A 24,257-nucleotide genomic window follows, 5' to 3' on the forward strand; every position below is an offset into this window, starting at 1 on the left:
TAAAATTCAAAGGGAACTTGATAGGCTGGAGCACTGGGCTGAAAACAGAATGGAATTTAACAGGGATAAGTGCAACATTCTACACCTAGGAAAAAGAAACCAAATCGCAGTTATAAGATGGGGGATTTTGGCTCAGCAATACTACATGCAAGAAGGATCTTGGGGTTGTTGTTGATCACAAGCTGAATATGAGCCAACAGTGTGATGTGGCTGCAAAAAAGGCAAATGCTATTTTAGGCTCCCATCTATTTGGCAGTTGTTAGGCCTCATCTTGAGTACTGCGTCCAGTTCTGGACAAATCACTTTAAGAAGACAGAGACAAACTGGAACAGGTTCAGAGGAGGGGAACAAGGATGATCAGGGGACTGGAAACAAAGCCCTATGAGGAGAGACTGAAAGAACTGGGCATGTTTAGCCTTCAGAAGAGAAGACTGAGGGGAGATATGATAGCACTCTTCAAATACATGAAAGGTTTTTTTAAATTGTTTTAAATTTTTTAAATTTGTTTTAAATTGTTTTCAAAAGATTGTTTTAAATTTGTATATTTGTTTTTAATGTTTTTAGTTACTGTAAACTGCCCAGAGAGCTTCGGCTATGGGGCGGTATACAAATACAATAAATAAATAAATAAATAAATAAGGTTGTCACACAGAGGAGGGCCAGGATCTCTTCTCGATCATCCCAGAGTGCAGGACACGGAATAATGGGCTCAAGTTACAGGAAGCCAGATTTCAACTGAACATTAGGAAAAACTTCCCAATGGAACCAATTACGAGGGAGGTGGTGAGCTCTCCAACACTGGAGGCATTCAAGAGGCTGATGGACAGCCACCTGTTGGGTATGCTTTGATTTGGATTCCTGCATTGAGCAGGGGGTTGGACTCAATGGCCTTATAGGCCCCTTCCAACTCTATGATTCCATGATTCTACTTTTTACTTGCAACTTAAAGCAAAACAGCAGTGATTGGTTGCTGAAGAATTTCCCATGTCTGGAAGCACTTTTGGGCAATACCTTCTGTTGAGAAACACCTTGACCTTGACCTCTGTACAGTTCTCAAGGCAGTTTGCTCATCAGAAAACAATTGCCTGGGCACATTTGCTGCTCTCTGCTAGCTAGAGATAAACCAGCACCTGTTTGCTGTACAGTAGACTGCTGGCTGGTGCTGATGGGAGTTGTGTGCAAAACATCTGGAGGGCACCAGGTTGGGGAAGGCTGCTTCACAACAGCTGCTTTAGCCTTGACCAAGTGCTGTGTCGAAATGTGCTTGTGCTTGCATCTGTATAACCCAGTGCCAACCACCTCCCTCTTGGTTTCCGTTTCTCTGATGCATCCTGGATCCTGTTGCAGCTGGAGAATGCCACCGAGAATCCCGTCCCTCCTCAGATGCAAGCAACCCCAAAGGTCCAGGCTCCACAACCTGGTGAGTGTGGGCGGAAAGCCTCCTGCTTTGGGGCTGTCTTTCTCCAGGGGCTGCAGCCCTCCTGGGATTGTGGGGGAAGGAAATGGAGCTGTGCACTCCCCCATCTCCATCCCAACAGCTCTAGTGCGGTCTAGAACAGGATGGTGTTACAGGCAGGGGTGTAGTCATCTGGGGATGCGCGGGGTCATAGACCCATTACTTTTTGGAAACAGGGTCCCAGCCAGGCCCCTCTGTGCGAGCAAATCAGCGTGAAAACGGGAGTGCATTTGCTATTGAGAAGTCCTTTTGTGCTGATCGGAGCCAATCAGAATGAAAGGAGGTGAGGCAGCTACTGAGAAGACTCTTCTCAGCAGCTAACACACAGCCTCCCCTTTCATGCTGATTGGCTCCTAGGGACGTCTGTTGTAGTGGAGTGTGGACTCGCAAGACAACAGGGAGAGCAAGGGAGACGAGGGGAAGTGGAAAAGGGGATGTGGTGTGACTGTCTTGAAGGGAGCCTGCACGTCTGAATCTGACACTACACTATTGGTTACAGGGAAGGAAAAATGGTGGTAAGGAGCCAAAAGCCAGATTTAGGGGCTTCCAGGCCCAAAGACAGGGAACCCGCCCCAGAGCCCAGAGTGGAGCAGTGGGTGGTGTAGGAGGGGCCAAGTTGCTATGATGCTGTTTGGGGTGGGAAAGTGGCTCCCGGTGTGGGGAGCTTGCTGGCTGGTATGGGGAGTTTATTTCCATGGACAAGGCTGCAGCCGCCCTCCGCCTTGTGCCTCCCAGATGGTTTGGACTCCAACTCCTTTCAGCCCCAGCCATCTGATGGGCTTTGTAGTCCAAAGCTGCTGCGCTGGCTGAGGCTGGTGGAAATTTATTTATTTGTTTATTAAAAATTTATCCTGCCCTTCCTCCTAGAAGGAGCCCCAAACATCTGGGGGCTACCAAGCAGAGCTTGGAAAAGTTATTTTTGAACTGCAACTCCCATCAGCCCAATCCAGTGGTCATGCTGGCTGGGGCTGATGGGAGTTGTAGTTTAAAAAAGTAACTCTTTCAAACTCTGGTACCAAGCTAGGAGAGGTGGTCTCAAGAGCAAGAGAAACATTTGAATCCAATGCCCGGGAGGGTGCCTGTGCCTGTCTAGCCATACGACAATGGAACCAAAGACCTAGGGAGGTGATGGGCTCTCTAACACTGGAGGCATTCAAGAGGCAGCTGGACAGCCATCTGTTGGGAATGCTTTGGTTTGGATGCCTGCATTGAGCAGGGAGTTGGACTGGATGGCCTTGTAGGCCCCTTCCAACTCTACTATTCTATGGTTCTACCCTGCCCTCTGTTTCCCTCTCCTTGCAGGCAAAGCCCCTCTCTATTGCCGAGCCATGTTTGATTACGAACCAGAGCATGAAGACGAGCTGCTTCTCAGGAAGGGCGACCTGGTCCTCTTGTTGAGCAAGGTGGGCATCCTGGGGAGGGGGCAGGAGGGGGGGCTCCCCTCGTGCACAGTGGCCACCTACAGAGCCCCTCCATCCCCGCTCAGGATTGGAAAAGCACAATGTTGTACGAAGAGCCCGGCTGCTGGATCAAGCCCGCAAGCAAAATCCATTCCTTAAGTACCCAACACAGCTATTTAGTGGGGGTGTGGGGGGGGCACACATACCTGCACTGTCAGTAGGCCTCTCCTGGCCCAGATTTTGGGCATCAAAACAGACATTGCTTTTAGTAGTGTGGTTAGCTACCATACCTGGGTTTTAAATTAAATACTGAGCGATGAGGAGGAAGGGCTTGGTTCTCCTTGGGACCCCACAACACACAAGAGGGGAGGTGTACTCCTTTATAACCTAGCTGCAATCCTGATTAAAACTGACCTCTTCCCCAGCAATTAATTCCAATGGGTGCTCTTTTTTCCCCTTGATGTGTATGTATGTATTCTTACTGATTGATTTGTTCTATTTCTAGATCACCCTTCCTCCCAATGAGGCCCTGGCCGATGTACAATAAAACAATGAAAACACCAAATACATATATTATAAATAAAAAGCAGTAACCTATATGCTATAAAATATCTATAAGACTCAGAACCATTAAAACACACCTTAAAAAACCATATGCACTTTTTAAGGTATTATTTACTCGGTTTGTAAAGGCCTGAGTAAATAAAAACTGCTTCATCTGGCATCTAAATATGTAAAGTGAAGAGGGAAAAACATTTTTCCAAGGGGCGGATGTTCCAAAAGTGCCACTACAAAGAAGACCCTGTTGCACATCACTGGACAATGAATTCTGGGCGGGGGTCATGAACAGAGCCTCCCTGGCCTGTTAGGGTAGTGCAGGGCTGGGGAATCTTTTTCAGCAGAAGAGCTGTATTCCCTCAGTCCTTCTGAGGACTGCATGCCAGTGGTGGGTGGGGCCAGAGCCAGGGAGTGGGTGGAGTAATTGATGTGATTTCCCGCCCTTGTACAATAGGCTACACTCCTATTCCCTGTGTTTCCCTTCCCTGTGTTCTGCAGTCTCACTGATAATCAGGACCCCCCACCTGATATTTAATTTTTAAAAAAGACATGATTGCTAATCATGCTGTTATATTTTTTAAGGTTTTTATTCAATCCCAAACAGCATTTTTATGAAAAACAGAAAGGGAGTTACTGCATCCTGGCCCAAAGACAGGTACTCGCATCATCCATCCATCCTCAAAACAGGAAGCTCTAAGCTCTTAAATTTGGCTAATCATGCTATTAAAATAATGTCTGGTTTGGCCCTTGATTCTCCCCTTCACGAGGCTGAACGTTGAGCGTGAGCCCCAGTTTCACACTTGTACAGAAAGGGGTGCACAGAACAACTTGCAGCTGACCAGGGTGGGCAGGTTGAAGGGTGGAGCAAAAGGTTGGTGAATTGCTCAGTGGTTCTCAGCCAGAGGGTGATCCAATTGCTTTGTATTTTTCCACTGCGAGCAAAAAAACCCACGCCAGCCTTATCTGGGTCCTGCTCTTGATTTCTACAGAAGCACCCAGCCAGTGGCCCGAGTGTGCTGATCACAAGATAAGGCATTAGCCAACTCTTTCTTGAGTTAGAAAACTCTGGATAGCTGGTGGCTGGCAGGAGGAACAGAAGGCTTCAGGAGCCAGCTGGGTCATAATAAAAGAGGGGTGGGGAAAAGGAGGGGGGAAAGAGACAGGTTTGTTTGTGCCCACCTGTGTCCGAGAAGGAGCGCAGTATTATTAAAAAACGTACTTATATAGCCCCAGCCACACTATGCATGTAAACAGCCATGGCTTCCCTCAAAGAATCCTGGGAACTGTAGTTCGTTAAGAGTGCTGAGAGTTGTTGGGAGACCCTGATTCCCCTCACCGAGCTCCAGTCCCCAGAGTGGTTTAACGCTCAGCCCCTCTTCCCAGGGAACTCTGGGAACTGTAGCTAGTCTGCGAGGCGAACAGGGGTCTCCTAATAACTCTCAGCACCTTCACAAACTACAGTTCCCAGGATTTTTTGCAGGAAGCTCTGGCTGTTTAAAGTGGGGCAATACTGCTTTAAATGGACAGTGTATATGACATACATCTGAATAAGGAAGGATACAGATGGAATGATAGGATATGGGGTAACTTGCAGTTTTTTGAATATTGAGCTGACTGTGTATAAATACTATTGGTCCCTTTTTGATATATGTTGTACAGCTGAACTGAATTTTTCTTCTCCTTGATTGTGTACGCAGTTGGGAAGTAAGTGTAACTGCATGTCTGTATGCATGCAAATGTTCCTAAAGAAATTCTTAAAGAGGAAGGCTTGGCCAGAGCTAACCTTCCTCCTTGCCTGTTCCTTTTTGCAGGAGACAGCGGACATGGGCTGGTGGGAAGGCGAGATCCACGGCAGGAGGGGCCTTTTCCCTGACAACTTTGTCATGCCTTTGACCCAGGTGGAGCCTGAGGTGAGGGGATGCCCCCTCCTCTCCCTTCCTTCAGGAGCAAATGACGTCGGGTGGGGGGTGCTGTGCATTCCCTGGGCTGCCTGTTCCCCCCTCTGCTGAGACACGTCCGTAGGGGTGACTTTAAGATTGGACTGCTGCAATGGACCCTCTGTGGGGGCTTCCCTTCCGCTTGACCCAGAAACTGCAGAGAGTGCAGAATGCTGCAGCCAGATTGCTGACGGGAGTGAGAGCCTGTCGGCATATAACACCTCTGCTCAGAGATCTTCACTGGTTGCTGATTTGTTACCGGGCAAAATTCAAGGTGTTGCTAATGGTATATAAAGGCCTTAACAGCTTGGGGCCAGTTTACTTGTGGGATGCCTTACCCCTGATGTGCCCACTCGACCACTTCGTTCTGCAGAACTGGCACTGTTACAGATGCCGCATAATCATTCCGCACTTGTAGGAAATAGGTCTTTCAGTGTGGCAGCACCTACACTTTGGAACTCCCTGCCTATTGACATCAGGCTGGCGCTTTTCCTGTATCGTTTCCAGTGCCTGCTTAAAATATTTTTGTTTAGACAAGCCTATCCAGTCACGTAGATGTTGATATGTTCTAATCTCTTTTTATTCTACTGTTAATCTTCATTATATTTTAAACATTTATTGTTTAACTATTTGTTATTGATAATTTTAATTCTTGTAAACTGCTTAAGAGGTTTTATTAGAATTAAGTGGTATATAAATTTTGTTAGATATTTTTTTTTTAAATGGGCTTGGATTGGCTAAAAAGGCAAATGGTGGGACTCAAGACTGCAACATCCCCCTAATCCAGCGTTCCCCAACCTGTGCCCTCCAGGGCTGGTGGGAGTTGTACTCCAAAACATCTGGAGGGGGGGCCAAATTGTGGAAGGTTGTCCTAGCCAATCTAGGCTGCCACACGCAGTCGCTGGAGGAGTTCCCAGCCTAGCATGGACCTTTCCTAAGCATCCCTCTGGGCAAGCTGATAGGCACCATAGAACGCCCTCCAGTGGCGCAGCAGGATGCCTCTGTTCCATCTCTCCCTTTGCCATGGTGTCTTTGGCTGCCTAGACTTCTGCTTCTAAACTTGAGCAAGAGCGAAACCCAAGCCCGGCTTGCCCTGACCTGCTGAAGCTGCTTTTTTGGGGGGTGACTCATCCTTACCAGCTCCTTCCTTTCTCATCATGCTGCTCTTTCTGCAGATCAAAGTCAAAGTGCCAGTACGGAGGAAGGACTCCGGTAAGTAACGAGCCCTCTTGTGTCAGGCCACTGGCCCGTTTGCTGTTTATTGCTGGGTATATGTGACATCTGCCTGACGTGTAATGCCTTAGATGATGGGGCTCTTTTCATTTTAATGTCCCATTGCAAGCGAGACAGAAGGCACCACACAGGCGCCGTCAGAATGCCTCCACTGCAGCAGGGAAGGACCAGAGTTCAGTGCTGGAGCATCTGCGCTGCACACTGCAGGTCCCAGGTCCAATCTCCACGTGGGGCTGGGAAAGTCCCCTGCCTGAAACCCTGGAGAGCCGCTGCCAGTCAGTGCAGACAGTACTGAGCTGGATGGACCCAGGCAGCTTCCAATATGTTTGGGGTGTGTGTATCCATGTGCAGCCTCCCACCGTGTATAACAGGAATGGGGAACCTGTGGGTCTCCTGCTGTGGTTAGACACCAAGCCTCCCATCAGCCCTAGCCAGCATGGCCAATGGTCAGGGATGACTGGACTTGTGTTTCAACAACACCTGGAGGGCCACAGATTCCGCTCCCTGGTGTATAGAGATGAAAAGAGGCAGAGGCATGTCTGTCTCTCTGTGTGTGTAAATGTTTTGGAATAGTTCTGCTCCTTCACTCACTGGAGCGTGCACTGCGCTTTGGGGATTCTGGCGTGTGAGGAACCCTCTACCCTGGAAGCAGCTCCCTCTTCTTTCCCACCTTCGAAGGCTAAACCCCAATGCAGAGCTGGGGAACTTGTGGCCCTCCAGATGTTGTTGGGGCTACAACTCCCATCATCCCTGACCATTGGCTGGGGCTGATGAGAGTCAGAGCCCGACAACATCTGGGGGGGCAGAGGTTCCCCCCAACTTCTACTAGTGCCTTCCACCACTGCCGCCGCCCTTCCCAAATTCCCTCTCTTACGATACTGTTTTTGTTTTCTTTGTTTTTCTTAAAAAGCCTCCAAGCCAGGGAAGAAGGCCCTCCAAGGTGGCAAGGTGGAGGGCAGACATCCTGGAGACCACAAAGGTGAGGGGCTGCTGACCTTTTGCAAAGGGTCGAGATGCCTTGGCATTGCCATCTCCAGGCTTAGGCAGGCTTGGCTTTGCCCTGCAACAGCCAAGGTGGAGGGCAGAGGTGCAAATGTTTTGCTTCTTCCTCTTCCTGCTGTGGTTTGGAGCTTGCTTGTGTTCTGAGCAGAGTAGCTGTGTTTCTTGCAAACCGGAGAGGAGTTCCTAATTCAAAGTTGTGCGCAACTCACTGCATCCCAGTTTCTGGGGTTAGAGCCCTGTGAACTCCCCCATCTCTCGCTTTAGGTCTTTGTCTGCACGGGTGCAGGTATGCCGTTATCTTGTGCTTGGAGGTGTGGGAAGGCTTTGACGCAACCTGGTTGTTGACGAGGGCAAAAGGCTCTTTCCATGTTATCTGGAGTGCAGGTTGCATCTACCTGTATGAATGCTGAATGTGGTTTTCCCGAGCTAGAGAAGTGCGTACAAGAAGAGCTGAATGGCTGCAAGTGAGAGCTAAGTTGTCAGGTGGTTGGCTCTGGATTTAGGCAAGACTGAATGTTCCACTAGCATTGCTCTGCCACCTCTTTCTCTCTCTCAGCCCTATAATACATTTTGTAGTCTATCCATCTTGCAAACAGATTCTTTGCAAAGGAATGGTGGCTGTGCGTCCTGCTTCACAGACGGTAGATCTCTCACTTGAATGACAGTCCTCTGTTTTGAAGGGCTGCCTAGTCCAAGACCTGGTTTAAATATAAAGAATCCTAAAAAGGGAGGGCAGGAGGGTTGCCTTGAAGTTGCTCATCCACATTTAGTACCTCGGCGCAGACTGAGCAGGCACACAGCTCACCTGGTCACTGCCTTCCCCACTAAGGTGAGGTTCATTGCATTTCTATTTAAAATACAGTAATTGGTTTTAAATTTGTGGTTGTAAAATTATCATATGCTACATTTATACAGAGAGCCAGTGTGGTATACTGGTTAAGGTGTTGGACTACGACCTGGGAGACCAGGGTTCAAATCCCCACATAGCCATGAAGCTCACTGGGTGACCTTGGGCCAGTCACTGCCTCTCAGCCTCATGAAAACCCTAGTCATAGGGTCGCCATAAGTCGGAATCGACTTGAAGGCAGTACATACACACACATTTATACAAATGTGTACTCTTTTGGTGTTGCATTTCTTTTACGTTTGGCAATGTGCAAATGGCCACTCTGTGCAGGGCTGGCCCTAGGATAAATAGCACCCTGAGTGAGGAGTGTCTTTGGCGCCTGGGCGCGCACACACGCACGGAGTCAGCTTTACAGGACCACTCAGAGGGTTCATGGGGCCTGGTGCAGGTGTGATGTTAGGGGCCCTAATGCTGCCCCCTACAAAATCCCATGCGCCAAGTGTACAAAGCTGGGAGCCACATGCAACAGCTATTGCATGCACGAACTACATGTGAGAATTCTTGCCTGCAGCTGTTTGTGCTGGGATCAAGCTTAATTTTTTCTTACATGGGGATAAGGGAATAGGGGTCAGGTTCTGCTCCGGAGCACCACCTCCAAATTCCAAACTCCTTCTGGCAGAGCTGCTTCTGCTTCCTGGGGCTCAGTCCCACACGTCTTCTGGTTTTGTGCCCTCACTTACTCAGGAGGGATTCCTCCCTTAAGGCCTGGCCTCACGCCACTCCTGCGCCTTTCCCTGTGGTAACTGCCACAGAAAATTACTCCCCAGTGGCACCTTGCCTGGAAATCGGAGGTGGCATTCGCTCACTCCACTCATTTTTACGTAGCGCAAATGACATCAAAGCGGAAATTGAAAAAGAAACATGCCTTAAAGCTAATTGAAGGAAGATCATTTTTGTCGTTAGTACCCAAACAACCTGTAGAACTTTTGGGGGGAAAGGTTACAGACACTTCTTTTTTTGCCACCCTAGCTCACTGAAGACAGTACATTTTTTTTTAAAAAAGCCACTGAGCTCAGCTTAGCACCCCCCAGCGCAGCTTCCTGGGCAGCCGCCCAGCTCACCCACCCCTAAAGCCTGCTCTGACTCTATGCAAAGGTCCCAAAATCTCCCTTAGTGGAAGCTTGTTGGCTACAAACCACTGTCTGAGCTACCATGATGTCATGGAATGTATGAACCAGGAATCTGGAATCTTTTTTGGGCTGAGAGCCTCATTATTCTGGTGGAAAACTGTCAGGGATGGGGTACATTCCAGCAGGGGATGGGGCCAGGCACAAACCCAGACATACATAGCTATTTTCCATAGAAACATGTACAGGAATACCCTGCTATATGGACCTTCACTTTACGGACACTCGCAAGTATGGACATATTTACAGTAGCACCAGTCCCCTGTTTACGTACGCTTGCTTCGCAAGAACGGACACTTAACGGCATGCCGCCACCGCCCGATCAGTTTCCAACTACAAACTGTTGCAGTGCGTGTTGGTACGGTCCAGAAGGCCGGTACTGAAGCAGGTTCGATCAGAAATAATCCAGGCCAGGCAAAGTACTTTGTAAGAGTCTTTTACTGACATTAAGCTTCCCAAACACAGTTCTACCTCCATACAACATTCCCCCACACCAGAGCTGCCGTGAGTTCTGCTCTTATCTGAGCTGTTGCCCTTGCCAACCAGCTGCTGGCCTTGACAGACCTGGCATCCCCTCTTGCTCTGGTTAACCCTTTTACTTCAGGTTTTCCTTTTCCTCACAAGAACCTCTTTCTGTGAGACACACAGATAGCACAATAGGCCAACAGCCCCCACCTGTGACTCACAGAAACCAAAATACATTTATCTTATTTCATTTGTACAATACATTTTCAATTCATTTCAATAAACATATGTACATATCATTTTGTTTTTCATTACTTTGATACAGTCTCTTTTTTTTCTTTATTCATACAATTCATGTAACATGTCTGTTTTTATTTTTCTCAAAGTCATTTAAATTTCATTCTTCAATACAGTATTTCCACATTAAATCCATTGTTTCAGTGTCTATTGGCCCTTCTTTTACCCATTCTGTAGGATATTCATCTGTCTCATCTACCTTGTGTTGTGTTACATTAAATGTGAATCTATGTGGCGGTTTTCCTTTTGTTGGTCTCTCAGAACGTCTGACACTGTCAATTTCCATTGCTTCTTCACTCTCATCTTTTATTGTTCCTGCGCCTGAGCCTGCACTTGTTCCTGGCACTTCTGTGTCCTGCATTACTTTGTCCTCACCTCTAAGTCTTTTAATGTTACGTTTGCCACCCTTAATTAAATCAGTTAACGGATCTCTTAAGGGTATTTGAGGTGCAAAAGGAATATCTGCTGCACCCTGTTTGCTTGCATCGTTAAGCACAATTGTTTGACTATTTTTCCATGGCTGATCTACTACTTTTATGCTTCTGCTAAGCACTACTTGTTGCGTTTCAGGAACCCGGATTCTAAAATAAGCGTTCTGAAACCCCAATACACGACCTGCCTGAGCTCTTGGGGCCATTTTTCCATGTCTTTTATTTTTAGAAACATGAACCCAGCATTTTGCTCCAAAACGCTCAATATGTGTCAGCTTAGGCTTTCTCCCTGTCAGCTTTTCGTAGGGAGACATTCCTATCATTCTATGCACAAGACGGTTCTGTATGTACACAGCATATAGAATACATTCACCCCAATATGTGTTATTCAATTCTGCATCTGCTAGCATGGCTCTCATGGAATCTTGCAGAGACCTGTTTCTTCTCTCTGCTGTCCCGTTAGAAAATGGGGAGAAGGGAGCAGTGAGACTTTGGGCTATTCCCTTCTTTTCCAGATGTTTTCAATGCATTACTCGTGAATTCACCTCCCTGGTCTGATTTAATATTTCTAATAACAACTCCATGTTGTGTCTCTGTTCTCTGTATGAATGTACGTAATTTATCCTCCGCTTCACTTTTCTTTTTCAATAAATACACGTGCGTAAATCTAGAAAAATCATCAACTATCACCAGGTAGAATCTTGCCCCTCCTTTTGAACACTGTAGAGGTCCTGCTAAATCAACATGAATAAGCTGATATGGTTCCGTGGTAGTGCTTTCAACGCTCTTATTTATGGGTGCCACTGTCATTTTTGCTTTATAGCATGCATCGCACTCATCTACATGCTCACAACTTGTTAGCTTTAAGTCTTTACTATACTTTGGAGTGTTCTTAATCTTTTTGAAATTTGCGTGCCCTAATTTTCTGTGCCACTCATGGATGCAATTTTCATGTACGTGTTTATTTACTCTTAACCAGGCACATGTCGGTTCAGCATGCTCACTCTGTACTATAAACATTGAGTCCTGCAACTTCCCCTGCATACATATTTCATTGCCTTTCTGCACAATGCATCTATTTCTTTCAAAAGACACTTTACAACCAAGTTCAGTTAATTTTCTCACCGAAAGAATATTACATTTTAAATTAGGAACTAAAAGTACATCCGTCACTATTGTTCTAAGATTACGTAACCTGATATTGCCCCTGGCAATCGCGTCCCGTGTCGATCTGTCGGCTAGATAAATCTTCTCTTGAACAGGCTTTGAAGTGTAAAACAGACTTGCGTCAGTAATTAGGCAATTAGACGCTCCGCTGTCCAGGAGCCATTTAGTGTTTTATTGCCCTCCACAGTAATAAAGTTTACACTTGGTTTCTGCCATCCATAGTCCTTGTTTCTTCTTTTCTTGCTCAAACAATGTCTTTGAATATGTCCCCGGGACCCACAAAAATAACATGTTTTATTTTCTTGCCTGTTTCTTGAATGATTCTGTTGTGCTGCTTCAGCCTCTTTAGACTCAGTCCTTTTACTCTCTTGTCTTCTATTCCATTCTTGTTGCAGTTTTTGCTCTACAAAGTCCAAATTTAAAGTCCCATCCGGTAAAGTTTCCATACTAGTCACCAAATTGTCCCATTTTTGATCAAATGAAGATAAAATGATATAAACCATTTGAATGTCACTGTGATTCACTCCTCGATCCTGGAGATCAGCAAACAAACAACGAAATTCAGCAAGATGCTCACTCATAGTCACTGCATCTGTAAAACACATCTGATAAAGTTTCCTCGCTAAACAAAGCCGGCTCCCTGCTGTTTGCTGCACATGAGCAGCCCTCAACGTTTCCCACATTTGATGTGCTGTCGGCTCATTCCTTACGTGTAGCAGTTGAGAATCAGACAGCCCTAGAGTAATAAATGCTTTCGCTTTCTCGTCTCTCTTCGTCCACGCTGCTGATGGAGCGGCCGGAGGGGGATTTTCCACCACGTCATATAAATCTTCTTTGACCAGAACTGCTTTCATTCTCCACTTCCAACTGGCATATTTAACGGCACTCAATCTTTCCATCGGCATCCCGGTTGACAGGTTTATCGCCATGTTGCTCACTCTTTTACTTGCCTCTCTTTTGCTGCTTCCTTTCTCTTCAGCAACGGATCAGAACAGCGCCAGAACCTCCTTCTTTGGACCGTATGCTGGGCCCATAACCCGTGTTGCAGTGCGTGTTGGTACGGTCCAGAAGGCCGGTACTGAAGCAGGTTCGATCAGAAATAATCCAGGCCAGGCAAAGTACTTTGTAAGAGTCTTTTACTGACATTAAGCTTCTCAAACACAGTTCTACCTCCATACAACATTCCCCCACACCAGAGCTGCCGTGAGTTCTGCTCTTATCTGAGCTGTTGCGCTTGCCAACCAGCTGCTGGCCTTGACAGACCTGGCATCCCCTCTTGCTCTGGTTAACCCTTTTACTTCAGGTTTTCCTTTTCCTCACAAGAACCTCTTTCTGTGAGACACACAGATAGCACAATAGGCCAACACAAACTTGCGTACAGTATGTACCGTTAAAATAAGGCCTACTGTGTTTGTTTTAGTTATAAATGCATTATTTACATCAGTTATGCCCGTATATGACGATTGCAGTGCAGTACATGCATCGATCAGTGAAAAAAGGTAGTGCTTCACTTTAAGTACATTTTTGGTTTACGTACTCGCTCTGGACCCATTGTGTACGTTAATGCGGGGTATTCCTGTATTTAATTCATTCATACTTACTTCTTAGTAACTTCACCTTCCATTTTCTCCATAAGTTTGTGTCTAACGTTTTTTAAAATCTAATCAGTTTTGCAAAAGGCAAAAAAATGGTAATTCCAATAGAATGATACAAATGTCAATGCACAGCTAAACTGCAAATCTTGCCTTACATACTTACCGCTATTCAAAGCTTCAAACTTCAAAATGCTATTGCATCTCAAAAACAGTATGCATGCAATTGCAAAGCGCATGGTCACTCTCCTGCATATTTGCAAGGAACCCTGCTCTACCTTTCTACTGAGACGTTTTCTCCTCTGCTTTGATTTTCTTGCAGCAGATCATCTTGCAATTGCACCACATCAAAGCCGTTTCCCCTCTCTCCTGCTGGCTGGTGAGCAGTTGATGGGTGGGAGGGGACCCTGAGGTCCAGAGGAAATCTGACTGAACCATATCCAGCCTGCTGGCCAGGGGCCCTCCACCCCTGGTATAATCATCTCTGCTGAGGGGGAAATTGTCAATAGCAGAATGTTGACATTCAATCTAGAATTGGGTGCAGGAATCCATCTTCTCTCTTCTGCTTTCAGAACAAGCCCTTTTCATGCCTTCTTTTTACCAACAGGAGGCTGGACTAAAGCTTTCACTCAGGCATGCTGCTGTACTGTTTCCTGTTGGGGGTGTCTCTCTGGCCTTCCTTCCAGGGTTCTGCTGAGGATAAAAGGAACAAAACATTATTCAGATGCCTTCCTTAGGAGACAAATAGCAATAACTGTTTGTTCTGTGTCATTAATTCATGTCTTGCAGACGCAAGGGAACAGAAGAAAATGGACCCCCCCAGGCTGAATCCTCTTCCAGTCAAGAAGCCAGCCCCCCCTCCTCCAGTGCCAGCTAAGGCCAAGCCACCACCCAACCTTCCCCACAAGTAAGAGGTGACAGGGCCTTGGAAAGGTGGTGGACATCCCTGATCCTTGGGTTGATCAAATCAGATCCTATTTTCAGTAGCTGGACATGGTCCTAGACCAGGAAAGCAAGAAAGAGACATGTAAAATTAGCCGCCTGAGTAGTATCCCTAATTTAATTGCAGCTGGAAAGATGAGGCATCTGGCTTCGAGGAGCGTGTGGCTTCCAGGCAACCTTGAGCCTTGGCATGTCTCTGTTTAGAAATGTAACTTCTGGTCTTTGGGGGGGGTCTGCCCTGGTGGGTGGGTGGGGATTCCCAGTGTCGATAAGAGGAAAGACTTTAAGCAAGTTTTAAATCCGTGGCTCTTTGCTCTGTGGGGCACATCATGCTAAACTGTTGCCTGGCCGCGATAATGGACTGGATGGGGGCTAACAAACTGAAGCTCAATCCTGACAAGACCGAGACGCTGTTGGTGAGTGCCTTCACTGCCCAGATGGAGGATGTTCATCCTGTTCTTGATGGGGTTACACTCCCCTTGAAGGAACAGGTTCGTAGCTTGGGAGTTCTTTTCGATCCTTCCTTGTCTCTCGAGACCCAGGTGGCCTCGGTGGCACGGAATGCTTTCTACCATCTCCAACTGGTAGCCCAGCTACGTCCCTATCTGGACAGTGACGACCTTGCCTCAGTTGTTCACGCTCTGGTAACTTCTAGGCTGGACTACTGCAATGCGCTCTATGTTGGGCTGCCCTTGAAGATAGTTCAGAAACTACAGCTAGTCCAGAATGCAGCGGCCAGATTACTGACGCGGACCAGAAGGTCCGCTCATATAACACCTGTTCTGGCTCGTCTGCACTGGCTTCCTATTTGTTTCCGGGCTAAATTCAAAGTGCTGGTTTTGACCTATAAAGCCCTACATGGCATGGGACCGCAATACCTGGTGGAACGCCTCTCCCAATATGAACCTACCCGTACACTGCGCTCAACATCTAAGGCCCTTCTCCGGGTGCCATCCCATCGAGAAGCCCGGAGGGTTGTGACTAGAACTAGGGCCTTTTTGGTAGTGGCCCCCGAACTGTGGAATAGTCTCCCCGATGAGGTACGCCTGGCGCCGACGCTGCTATCCTTTCGGCGCCAGCTGAAAACCTTTTTATACTCCCAGGCATTTTAAAGTGTATTTTAAATTGTATTTTATAGTGTATTTTATCAGTATTTCATTATTGTTGTATCTTGACGTTGTTGGTTCTTTATTTGTTTGTTTTGATTTTTGATTTTGTTATACTTATTGTATTTATATATTGTGCTTGTTTTATCTCTTATGTACACTGCCCAGAGAGCCTTTTTGGCTTAGGGCGGTATATAAATTAAATTAATTAAATAAATAAATAAAATGCGCTTTGCATGGAGGAGGTCTCAGGTTCAGCATCTAAGCTGAAAGGGTCAGGTAGGGGCGATGGGAGACAGAGAGACCTGGAGAGTTGCTACCAGTCAGAGCAGGCAGAACTGAGCAGGAGGGATCAGTGGTGCATGACAACCATCCCCAACCTGGTGCCCTTCAGATGTTTTCCCATTGGGCCCAGCCGGCACCAACTTGGCAAAGGCTGGTGTAAGGCAGTGCAGTGTCTTACGAATTCTGGTACAGAATCTTGTGATTGTTGAAGAAAGTCTGTGTCCTCCAGACTTATTCTCACCCCCCAGCCTGATCTGCTAAGTCTCTTCTGCTTTTCCTTTTATTTTCACCCGGGGGACCAATTAGATGCAATTGGCCAGCTTGGGTCTGGGCTGAATCTGCTGGGCAAAGCTCTTATTTTGGTGGCTTTAGTAATCATCCTCACCATATCCCCTTTTCTCTCTCTCTCTCTCTCTCTCTCTGCACACGACGATCATCCAGACCCTTTGGCGTTCCAGTTTTCTGCACAGCAACCCCTGGGGGCAGAGGAAAATGCAAGGAGACGGCAGGTAGGCCTTTTCACTACTCTCCCCCTGCCCAAATCCCCCTCCCTTTTGTAGAGGCTCCTCAGCATTTATCTTGATGTTGTTTGCCCAGAATTTGCACGGAGGTTACATCATTTAACTGTTAATTAAGCATTCATTATGGGTTGTTTGCGTTATATGGCATTGGCCAGTGTTGCCCTGATCCCATACTTTCCAGTGCATTTCCCCAACATTTTTCTTACAAAAAATCCATTTGGGGTGGGGTGGGGGCGTGAGAACAGGCTGATTTGCACGAGAGCCAATCCCGTTTAACTGCACAATCTCCGTTTGAGGTATACGATTGAATCGTAACCTGCAAAGTTGTGACAGCCTGGAAGCGGCCTGGAGCTCTTACTTCCCTCTCCTTGGCCAAAGTTGTAAAGAAGCACCCTGGGTCTGGCAGGGTGTGTACACCCCCAGTCCATGTGCTCTGTTCCTGGGCATTCCTTGGGAATGATGGAGCACCCTCTGGCTGGGATTGCCCTGCTGCCTCGGGCGTGGGCACGTGGCTGCATATCCTCCAGTGGCTGCTCTTGCTCACCGATGGTGCCACGTCCGTGTCTGTCTTTGTTGCAGAGACCGATACTTTTGACGCCGTCCCCGTTCCCAGTGCCAAACTGAGCCACCTGACAGCCAGCCGTCCCAAAGTGCCAGGGAAGAGGCCACCCAGCCAGCTGGTGGCCAGCTCACCGGTGAGCCCTACCCCATACCTGGCCCGCTGTTCCTAAGGAGAGGAGTAGGAGTGCTTTTGGAACTAGCGGAGGCACAAGAGGGTGTGGCCTTGTGCCTTTTCAAGAGCTCCAGCGGCTGCAATAAGGAGGAAGTTGAGGGGTGGAGCATACATGCAGGAATGGTATGGCTGATCCTGATGGTGGCTGGCACCAATTCTCTCTCTCTCTTGTTGGCTCTTGCAGGAGGAGATGGGATCAATCCATACTTCCAGCTCTGTAGAGAAAGCAAAAAGCCCTGAGCTGGTGAGTTGTATGGGGTGTAACAGAAGGGGATGTTCCTTTATTCTCTTCCTTCCACGACTGCCAGTCTAGGTAGGCCAGTTGTGCCAGAGGCTATCAAGTAGGCTGTCACCATCTGATACTGCTCTGTTCCCTCTAACGCCGGACAGGAGTGCTTTCTGGAGATCCAAGGCAAATATGTCCAAGGACAGATATTATCCAGCTTATCTGCCCCTTCCCAGAGAGCAAAATAGCTTGCTTTTCTCTGTTACACACACATGCAACATGAACCGAATGTCTAGGTATGTGAGAGGCTAGAATAACTCAGAGAGTTTTAGCACAAACTCACCCAAGACCCCATCAGCCAAATTTTAGGGACTTTGTTAAGAATAGAAAAAAAAGGAAGGGGGCAAATGGAAGAAGCAGAAGGTTGCTTCAAGAAAATAACAAAGAACCCTTTAGTTCAAGTCTGTCTGTCCTAAGATAGCCACTTACAAACAGAGCTTCGAAAAATTACTTTTTTGAACTACAACTCTCATCAGCCCAATCCAGTGCCATGCTGGCTGGGGCTGATGGGAGTTGTAGTTCAAAAAAGTAACTTTTTCAAGCTCTGCTTACAAACAGGCTTCTGGTCTCTTCACATACAGCAGATGGTCAGTTGAGGAGCTTTTGGGGACAAAAGACTGCTTGGCAACCTTTCTGACTTGGGTGGGTCTTGATTGACAGGTGGCTGGGTCCAGCCAGTCACAAGTCAAAGAGGTCCGTCCTTCCGTCAGGAAGACAGTTTGGCATCTTTTGGAAGTTGGGAGACGGGAGATTGCAGAACCTCTTATGTTCTTTGTGTATTCAAGAGGAGGCATGACCTCCCTGGCTGCAAGGCAGAATGGGATTCTGGGCCCTTGCCACACGGGGCGTCAACATCATTGACTTCAGCTGGCTTTAACAGTCCCTTCCCCACGCAGTCCAGGGTTTTCCCCTCCTCTCTGTGGGTGCCATTTTCAGGATCTTTGGGTTTTTCCTTGTGGGAGCATTTTTTCATAGCAAATACACTGTTTTTACCTGCATTACTGATTTGCACCATCCACAGTTGGTGCTCAATGGCAGCTGCAAATTCATTTCTGTCCATTTATACAATATCAAGGACCAAACACGCTGTTTCCTAGTGGCTCCTCCCTCTGATTTTGGCATTTACACTCCCTCCGGTATCTAGGGAACTGGGTATGCACAGATTATACCTTGACCTCTCCCGCAAAAGCCACAACGCAATCTGGGAAAGACGGTACAATTAATACTAAAGGTGAATGAGCATTATTTCTGCTTCTTTGCATTTACGATCCAGAGCCGTCAGCCTCACCATATCTTTGTTTGTTTAGGCTGCAGAGAGTGAACCCTGCTGTGAAGTTCATGGCTCTGTGGATTTGTGTTCAATTGCAAAACAAAGAAGGCAGACATTGCCAGCCTGCCTGGTCAGTTACACGCTAGCAAAGCAAGGGATCAGGCACCTCATGTCTGCTGATGCTGAAGGCACTGGCTTTGGTTGCCAATCTCCCCCCCCTTTTTTTTCTGTCCCTCTCTCTGCCTCCCCTCCTCCTGTTAGCTAGAATTTTATTTTTCCCCCCAAGCAAAGAGCACTCTAGTCAGTTTCTCAGTCAGCATTAGCACAGCAAATAGAAAGCAGAGACATCAGTTCAATGTGATATTTGCAGCAGTGTTTTAAAAAAGCAAATCCCAGTGTTGGGGAACAGCCATGGAAACTCACAGCATAAAGAGCAGTGTGCAGTTGATGGCAAATGTGCAAACTACCCCAGGATGAAAATTCTGTTGCTTTGTGTGAACAATGTTACAGATTTGCATGAATTGCAAGGCACAGACATAAAAAATAATGGCATTGCTCTTCTGAGCACAGCTCCTGGAAGTTGTCGGATAAACTACAGGAAACAAAATGGAATTCACAGGAGAAACAGTGGGTGGGGGAAGAGGAGTAGCGGAGAGTGATGACTCACCTTTCCACCTAGAAGCATCAGAGCAAAGCGTCTGCAACCACTAGAGAAATGGAGTGGAGACTTTTTCTTCACTTTTTGTATTATGAGTGGATTGGATTAGTATGGATTTACAGGGGGGGAACTGTGTGATAGCTTCTGTTTGCCGGTAATGTCATATGAATGATGCAAATTAAAAGGAGTTGCAAAGGGCACCAAACATACAGTAAACCACCGTGTAGATGAGCCCTTATCAGTGGACTTCAGCTCAACATTGTTGACCTTTTTCCCCGTGGGGATGGGGAGCCTTGCCCCACAGATGAATTATAAGCAGTAAAAAGGTAAAGGTGTCCCCGCACTTGTAGTGCGAGTTGTTTCCGACTCTTAGGGTGACGTCTTGCGACGTTTACTGGGCAGACCGTATATATGGGGTGGGATTGCCAGTTCCTTCCCTGGCCTTTCTTTACCCCCCAGCGTATGCCGGGTACTCATTTTACCAACCACGGATGGATGGAAGTCTGAGTGGACCTCGACCCCTTTTACCGGAGATTCGACTTCCTCCTTCCGTTGGAATCAAACTCCGGCCGTGAGCAGAGCTTCGGCTGCGTTACCACCGCTTACCACTCTGCGCCAAATCTTCCCTGCCCTGTGTCTGTCCCTGGTAGGTGAAGGAGTCATCCCGTTCCATCAGAGAAGAGTCTCTGCCCCCAGCCTCTGAGACACCACAAACAGAGGAGCACCTGGCATCTCTGGAGGACCTCAAGATGGAGCTCCAGTCGCTGAGGACCCTGATGGATCTGATGCGTGCTCAGCATCGGTGAGGTGGACCAGCAGTGGGCAGGTTCCCCTTTTCCTCAAGGCGAAAAGATCTGACAGCTCTGGAAACGTGCAGCATGGCAGCACAAGCCATGTTTCTTCCCTGGTGACGTTGTTGTCCATCTGCTGAGGGCCGTCCTGAAATGAGCAGCCAGCTAGACCTCGGGGTGGGGGGTGGGGAGAGCAGATGGCAGCAAAGTTCAGTCCTGCATCTCAGGAACTAGGAAACAAGACTCTAGGTACTTCCAAAGACTGTCACTGTTTGGGGCTGGGATTTAATCGAATAGCAGCAAATTCTAGGCTGTGCAATTAAAATTGATTTGGAGCTCTCGCACAACAAACCTGCTTTCCACCCCTCCCTGCAAAAATGGAGGTTTTTTTATAAGGAAAGTGATGAAGTCATGCACTGGAAAGACAGGGATAACATTTGCTCGATTTTCTAATCTTCTGCAAACAAACCAGAATGACTGCTCAGTTAACAGTTCATCTGGAAGTGAGCTGAGGGTGCCCAGAACCAAAACAAAGTATAGCCTCCTCCAGGGGGGGGGAGGCAGGTATGCGTGCTGCCCATAAACCGTGCATGGCATTAGCAGCAGGCCAAAGAGTAGATGGCCAAGAAACGGCCTTTCCTGGCCGCCAGAACCCACCCTTTGTGTGTTTTGAACAGGGTTCTGTTCCAGGGTTGCAAGGGGAGGTTTCCTTATGTTTCTCAAAATGGCTTGCAGGCTATATTCAGAACAAGAAGGTGAGTTCCTTCTTTAGGGAGAGAGGTTCACACAAGGACTTTTCCGTTCAAGCACTGAGGCTGGAGTGAAGTGAAAGGTTCCTTCCCAAGTTTTGAGATGACCTGTTTATTGAGCATTAATTTGAGTCTGCGGGGAGTTCAGAGGACATTGCATCAAGCAATTGTTATGCCACACTTTCTGATTAATTTTCACTTTCCTTATTGCAAGATGTCCTGTTTTAGGGGCGGGGGTGGGTGGGTTTCACCTTTAACTGAGCAACCTGAATTTGCCAGTATGTGATTTAATCCCACCCAACAATAGCAACAGTCTAGAAGAACCCTGAATGTTCCGAGATATGCGAGTCTCTTTCCTGTCTCTTAATAGCAGCTCAAAAGTTGCGAAGGGTGTGAGGTGATTTGCTCCTTCTAGTCTTTAAGTTCCTTGATCCAACACTGGCAAGAAAAAAACCTTTGTTGGGACATGCTGTCTTTTCAAGCCGTTGATCTAAGCCCTGAAACTGTGAGCAAAGACCGCTTGGTGCATACGTGGAGGGATGTGTGTGCGCGTGTGTGTGTGTGAGAGAGAGAGCTTTTAAAAAAATTATTTTAAAATTTTTATAGTTACATTTATATCCCACCTTTCCTCCAAGGAGCTCAAATGTTTCCTACTCCTCATTTTATCCTTGTAACAACCCTGTGAGGTAGGCTAGACTGTGAGATGGTAATTGGCCCAAGGCCACCCAGTGAGCTTCATGGCTGAGTGGCGATTTGAACCTGGATCTCCCAGGTCCTAGTCTGATACTCTAACCACTACACCACACTTGCCCTTGGCCAGGCAACTGCAGTGGCCCCCTGGTGGACACTGTGGGACTCCTCTTGGCTGTCAAAACTAGTCTGCCTCCAGCCTTGGAAAACTTGAAAATACATTTTAAAATTAATAATCCAGGTACCTGATTTTAATTTTTATAATATGTATTTATAAAAATATTTGTGTGCCACTATTCGTAAAAAATCTAAGCAGTTTTCAACAATCATATCTATATACAAAAAAACCCATATAAAAATTAAAATCGGAAATCGAGATCTCCTCGAATGCCTGCATAAGCCCAGCAGCATAGAAAAGTTTGAAGCAAACGCTGAAAGGTCACACAGGAGGTGCCTGCTGAATCTCTGTTGGCAGAGCATCCCACAGAACTGGGCCAATGACACTGGAGGCTCGATTTCTTGTTGCTATCAATTGAGCCTCATCAATATTTACATCCTCAAATAGCATTTCAGTGTCTCACATATCGAGTCCTTCAGTGCGAAATCCTTTATTTTAACCACTTTAGAATCATAGAATAGTAGAGTTGGAAGGGTCCTATAAGGCCATCAAGTCCAACCCCCTACTCAATACAGGAATCCAAATCAAAGCATTCCCGACAAATGAATGTCAGCCTCAGCCTTTGCCCATCAGGTGCTGTGGACCACAACTCCCATTAGCTCCAACTGGCATAACTGTGCTCTCGTTAGCCCCAGTATCATATGGTTGTGCTTGCCGGGGCTGATGGGAGTTGTAGTCAAAAATGTCTGGAGGGCACCAAGCTAGGGAAGGCTGGCCATAGCTAACTTGCTTGTGTGTTTGTGCATCTCCTGTGGATTCTCCCACGCTGAAAGGATGGAGGGGAGCTGGCCAACTTCTGCTTTCGGTTTTCATATCCATCAAGATTCATGTTCTTCCTTCTTGCAGGAAAGACATGGAGGAGCTGAAAGTGGAAATGAGCCATGAGCAGTCCAAACGGGCAGCTCTACAGGTAAGAAGCGCCTTGGGCTGGAGAAAGAATTGCTGTTGGGATACAAAGAAATGCCATTTTAGAGAATGCTTTTGCCCAGGCAGACCCAGCCTCACCTACTTTTAGGCAGAGCTTGGAAAAATTACTTTTTTTGAACTACAACTCCCATCAGCCCAATCCAGTGGCCATGCTGGCTGGGGCTGATGGGAGTTGTAGTTCAAAAAAGTAACTTTTCCAACCTCTGCTTTTAGGTAAAGCCAGGCAGCCGCCTCAGACAGCAGATTTGGGGTGTCATAAAATGGTTAATGTTTTATTTTACTTCCAGGAAGAGATACTTGTGGGATTTTCTGCCTTGGGTGTCAAAATGAACCTGGCCAGCAGCCTTGCCTAGAAGAACTAGCGGAAGAGTAGCCATTTCCCACACTCCACAGGCAGCAAAATTTCTTTCTGAGCCTGTGCCTGGGATCCTGGGAGCTGTGCTTGGCTCACCTTTATTTGTTCCTTTCTATGCAGGCAGAAATTGAGCGGCTGAAGCAGGCAGTGCCTGAGTCACTGGAGCCGGCCTGTAAACATCCCTCCCCCGGGAGCAGAGCGGTAGAGTTGGCAGGCCCTCGTCTCTCCTCCTCCGGCGCTCCCAACGCTCAGGCCGCAATCTCTGCCGAGGACTGAATGAGTTGCACTGCTGCTTTTCTCTCTCTTCCCTTATTAATGCTGAGCTCTTAGCTGAATGTGTGTGTTGGGGAGAGGAGGAAGGATACACCTTTATGCGTCATGGGGTTCTCTTCCCTTCTCCCCTCTCCACCACAGCCACATCCAGAGAACCTTCGTGGGAACCCTGGTACAACCAGCAGCGCCTGTGTGCCTGCGCTTGACTCCTGCCTGCTGTGGGTGGGCTGCTCAGCTGAGGGCACTTTGCTCGTGGGATGGTCTGGCAGCAGTTGCTATGACAGCGCCAAAGCAGGTGCTTGTCGAGTGAAACCAAGGGTGATCAACACACCTTCCTTTCTCGCCTGCCTCAGTCTCTTGCATCCCCTTCCAGAGCTGCTTCTCTGCCCAGTTTTGACTCTCCTACAAACATCACTTATTGGTCAGTTCTTCTTTATCCTCTGAAGCCCGGGGCTAATGGGGCAGGCTTACGGCACATGAAATTTGGCTCGGTTGTCATAGCTTCTCCGACCGATGGAATAGGATGCTCCTGTCATCCAAGAGTTCTTACAGACCTTTTTCTTTGGATGACTTTATGGGAGCAGTTGCTTTGGTGTGTTTCTGTTTCTTTGGTGGCATGGACAAATATGTTCAGTCTCTCTTCAAAAGTGGCCTACGGCGAGCGGTATGAGTGTATCGACTTTCCCCATCCGGGCGCCCTCCAGCTGTTTGGACTGCAGCTTCCATTAGCCTTGGTCTAGGGCCTCTCCTTCTTAACATGTTCTGGTGGTGAGCAATGGGGTAAACGGCTCTTGGGCTTTAACTGTCTCGAGCGCAGGGGGAGGTGTGTGTGTGTAATCACAACTGGAAATATTCATAACTCTTTATGCATAAATTTGTAACATTTTAATTTAAAATAAAAATATTTTTCTATGCAAATCA

General features: G+C 47.3%; 1 protein-coding gene across 11 annotated transcripts in view; it reads left to right on the forward strand.

Moving 5' to 3' along the window:
- Positions 1-24,257, forward strand: part of LOC133370315 (CD2-associated protein-like) — a 51,731-nt gene extending 27,474 nt beyond the window's left edge. For 6 of the 11 annotated variants that reach the window (XM_061596467.1, XM_061596477.1, XM_061596474.1 and 3 more), the window contains 13 exons: positions 1,348-1,420; positions 2,759-2,859; positions 5,226-5,324; positions 6,527-6,563; positions 7,495-7,563; positions 13,895-13,951; positions 14,362-14,479; positions 16,347-16,414; positions 17,006-17,121; positions 17,344-17,403; positions 20,024-20,175; positions 22,628-22,691; positions 23,184-24,257. In XM_061596467.1, coding sequence (XP_061452451.1) covers positions 1,348-1,420; positions 2,759-2,859; positions 5,226-5,324; positions 6,527-6,563; positions 7,495-7,563; positions 13,895-13,951; positions 14,362-14,479; positions 16,347-16,414; positions 17,006-17,121; positions 17,344-17,403; positions 20,024-20,175; positions 22,628-22,691; positions 23,184-23,339 — 1,170 coding nt within the window. In that variant the 3' untranslated portion in view covers positions 23,340-24,257. The remainder of the gene's footprint in view (positions 1-1,347; positions 1,421-2,758; positions 2,860-5,225; positions 5,325-6,526; positions 6,564-7,494; positions 7,564-13,894; positions 13,952-14,361; positions 14,480-16,346; positions 16,415-17,005; positions 17,122-17,343; positions 17,404-20,023; positions 20,176-22,627; positions 22,692-23,183) is intronic. The other 5 variants (XM_061596468.1, XM_061596469.1, XM_061596472.1 and 2 more) reach the window with 5 other exon arrangements.

Source organism: Rhineura floridana, chromosome 15 (genome assembly GCF_030035675.1).
Source record: "Rhineura floridana isolate rRhiFlo1 chromosome 15, rRhiFlo1.hap2, whole genome shotgun sequence".
In the NCBI taxonomy this organism is placed as follows: Eukaryota; Metazoa; Chordata; class Lepidosauria; order Squamata; family Rhineuridae; genus Rhineura; species Rhineura floridana.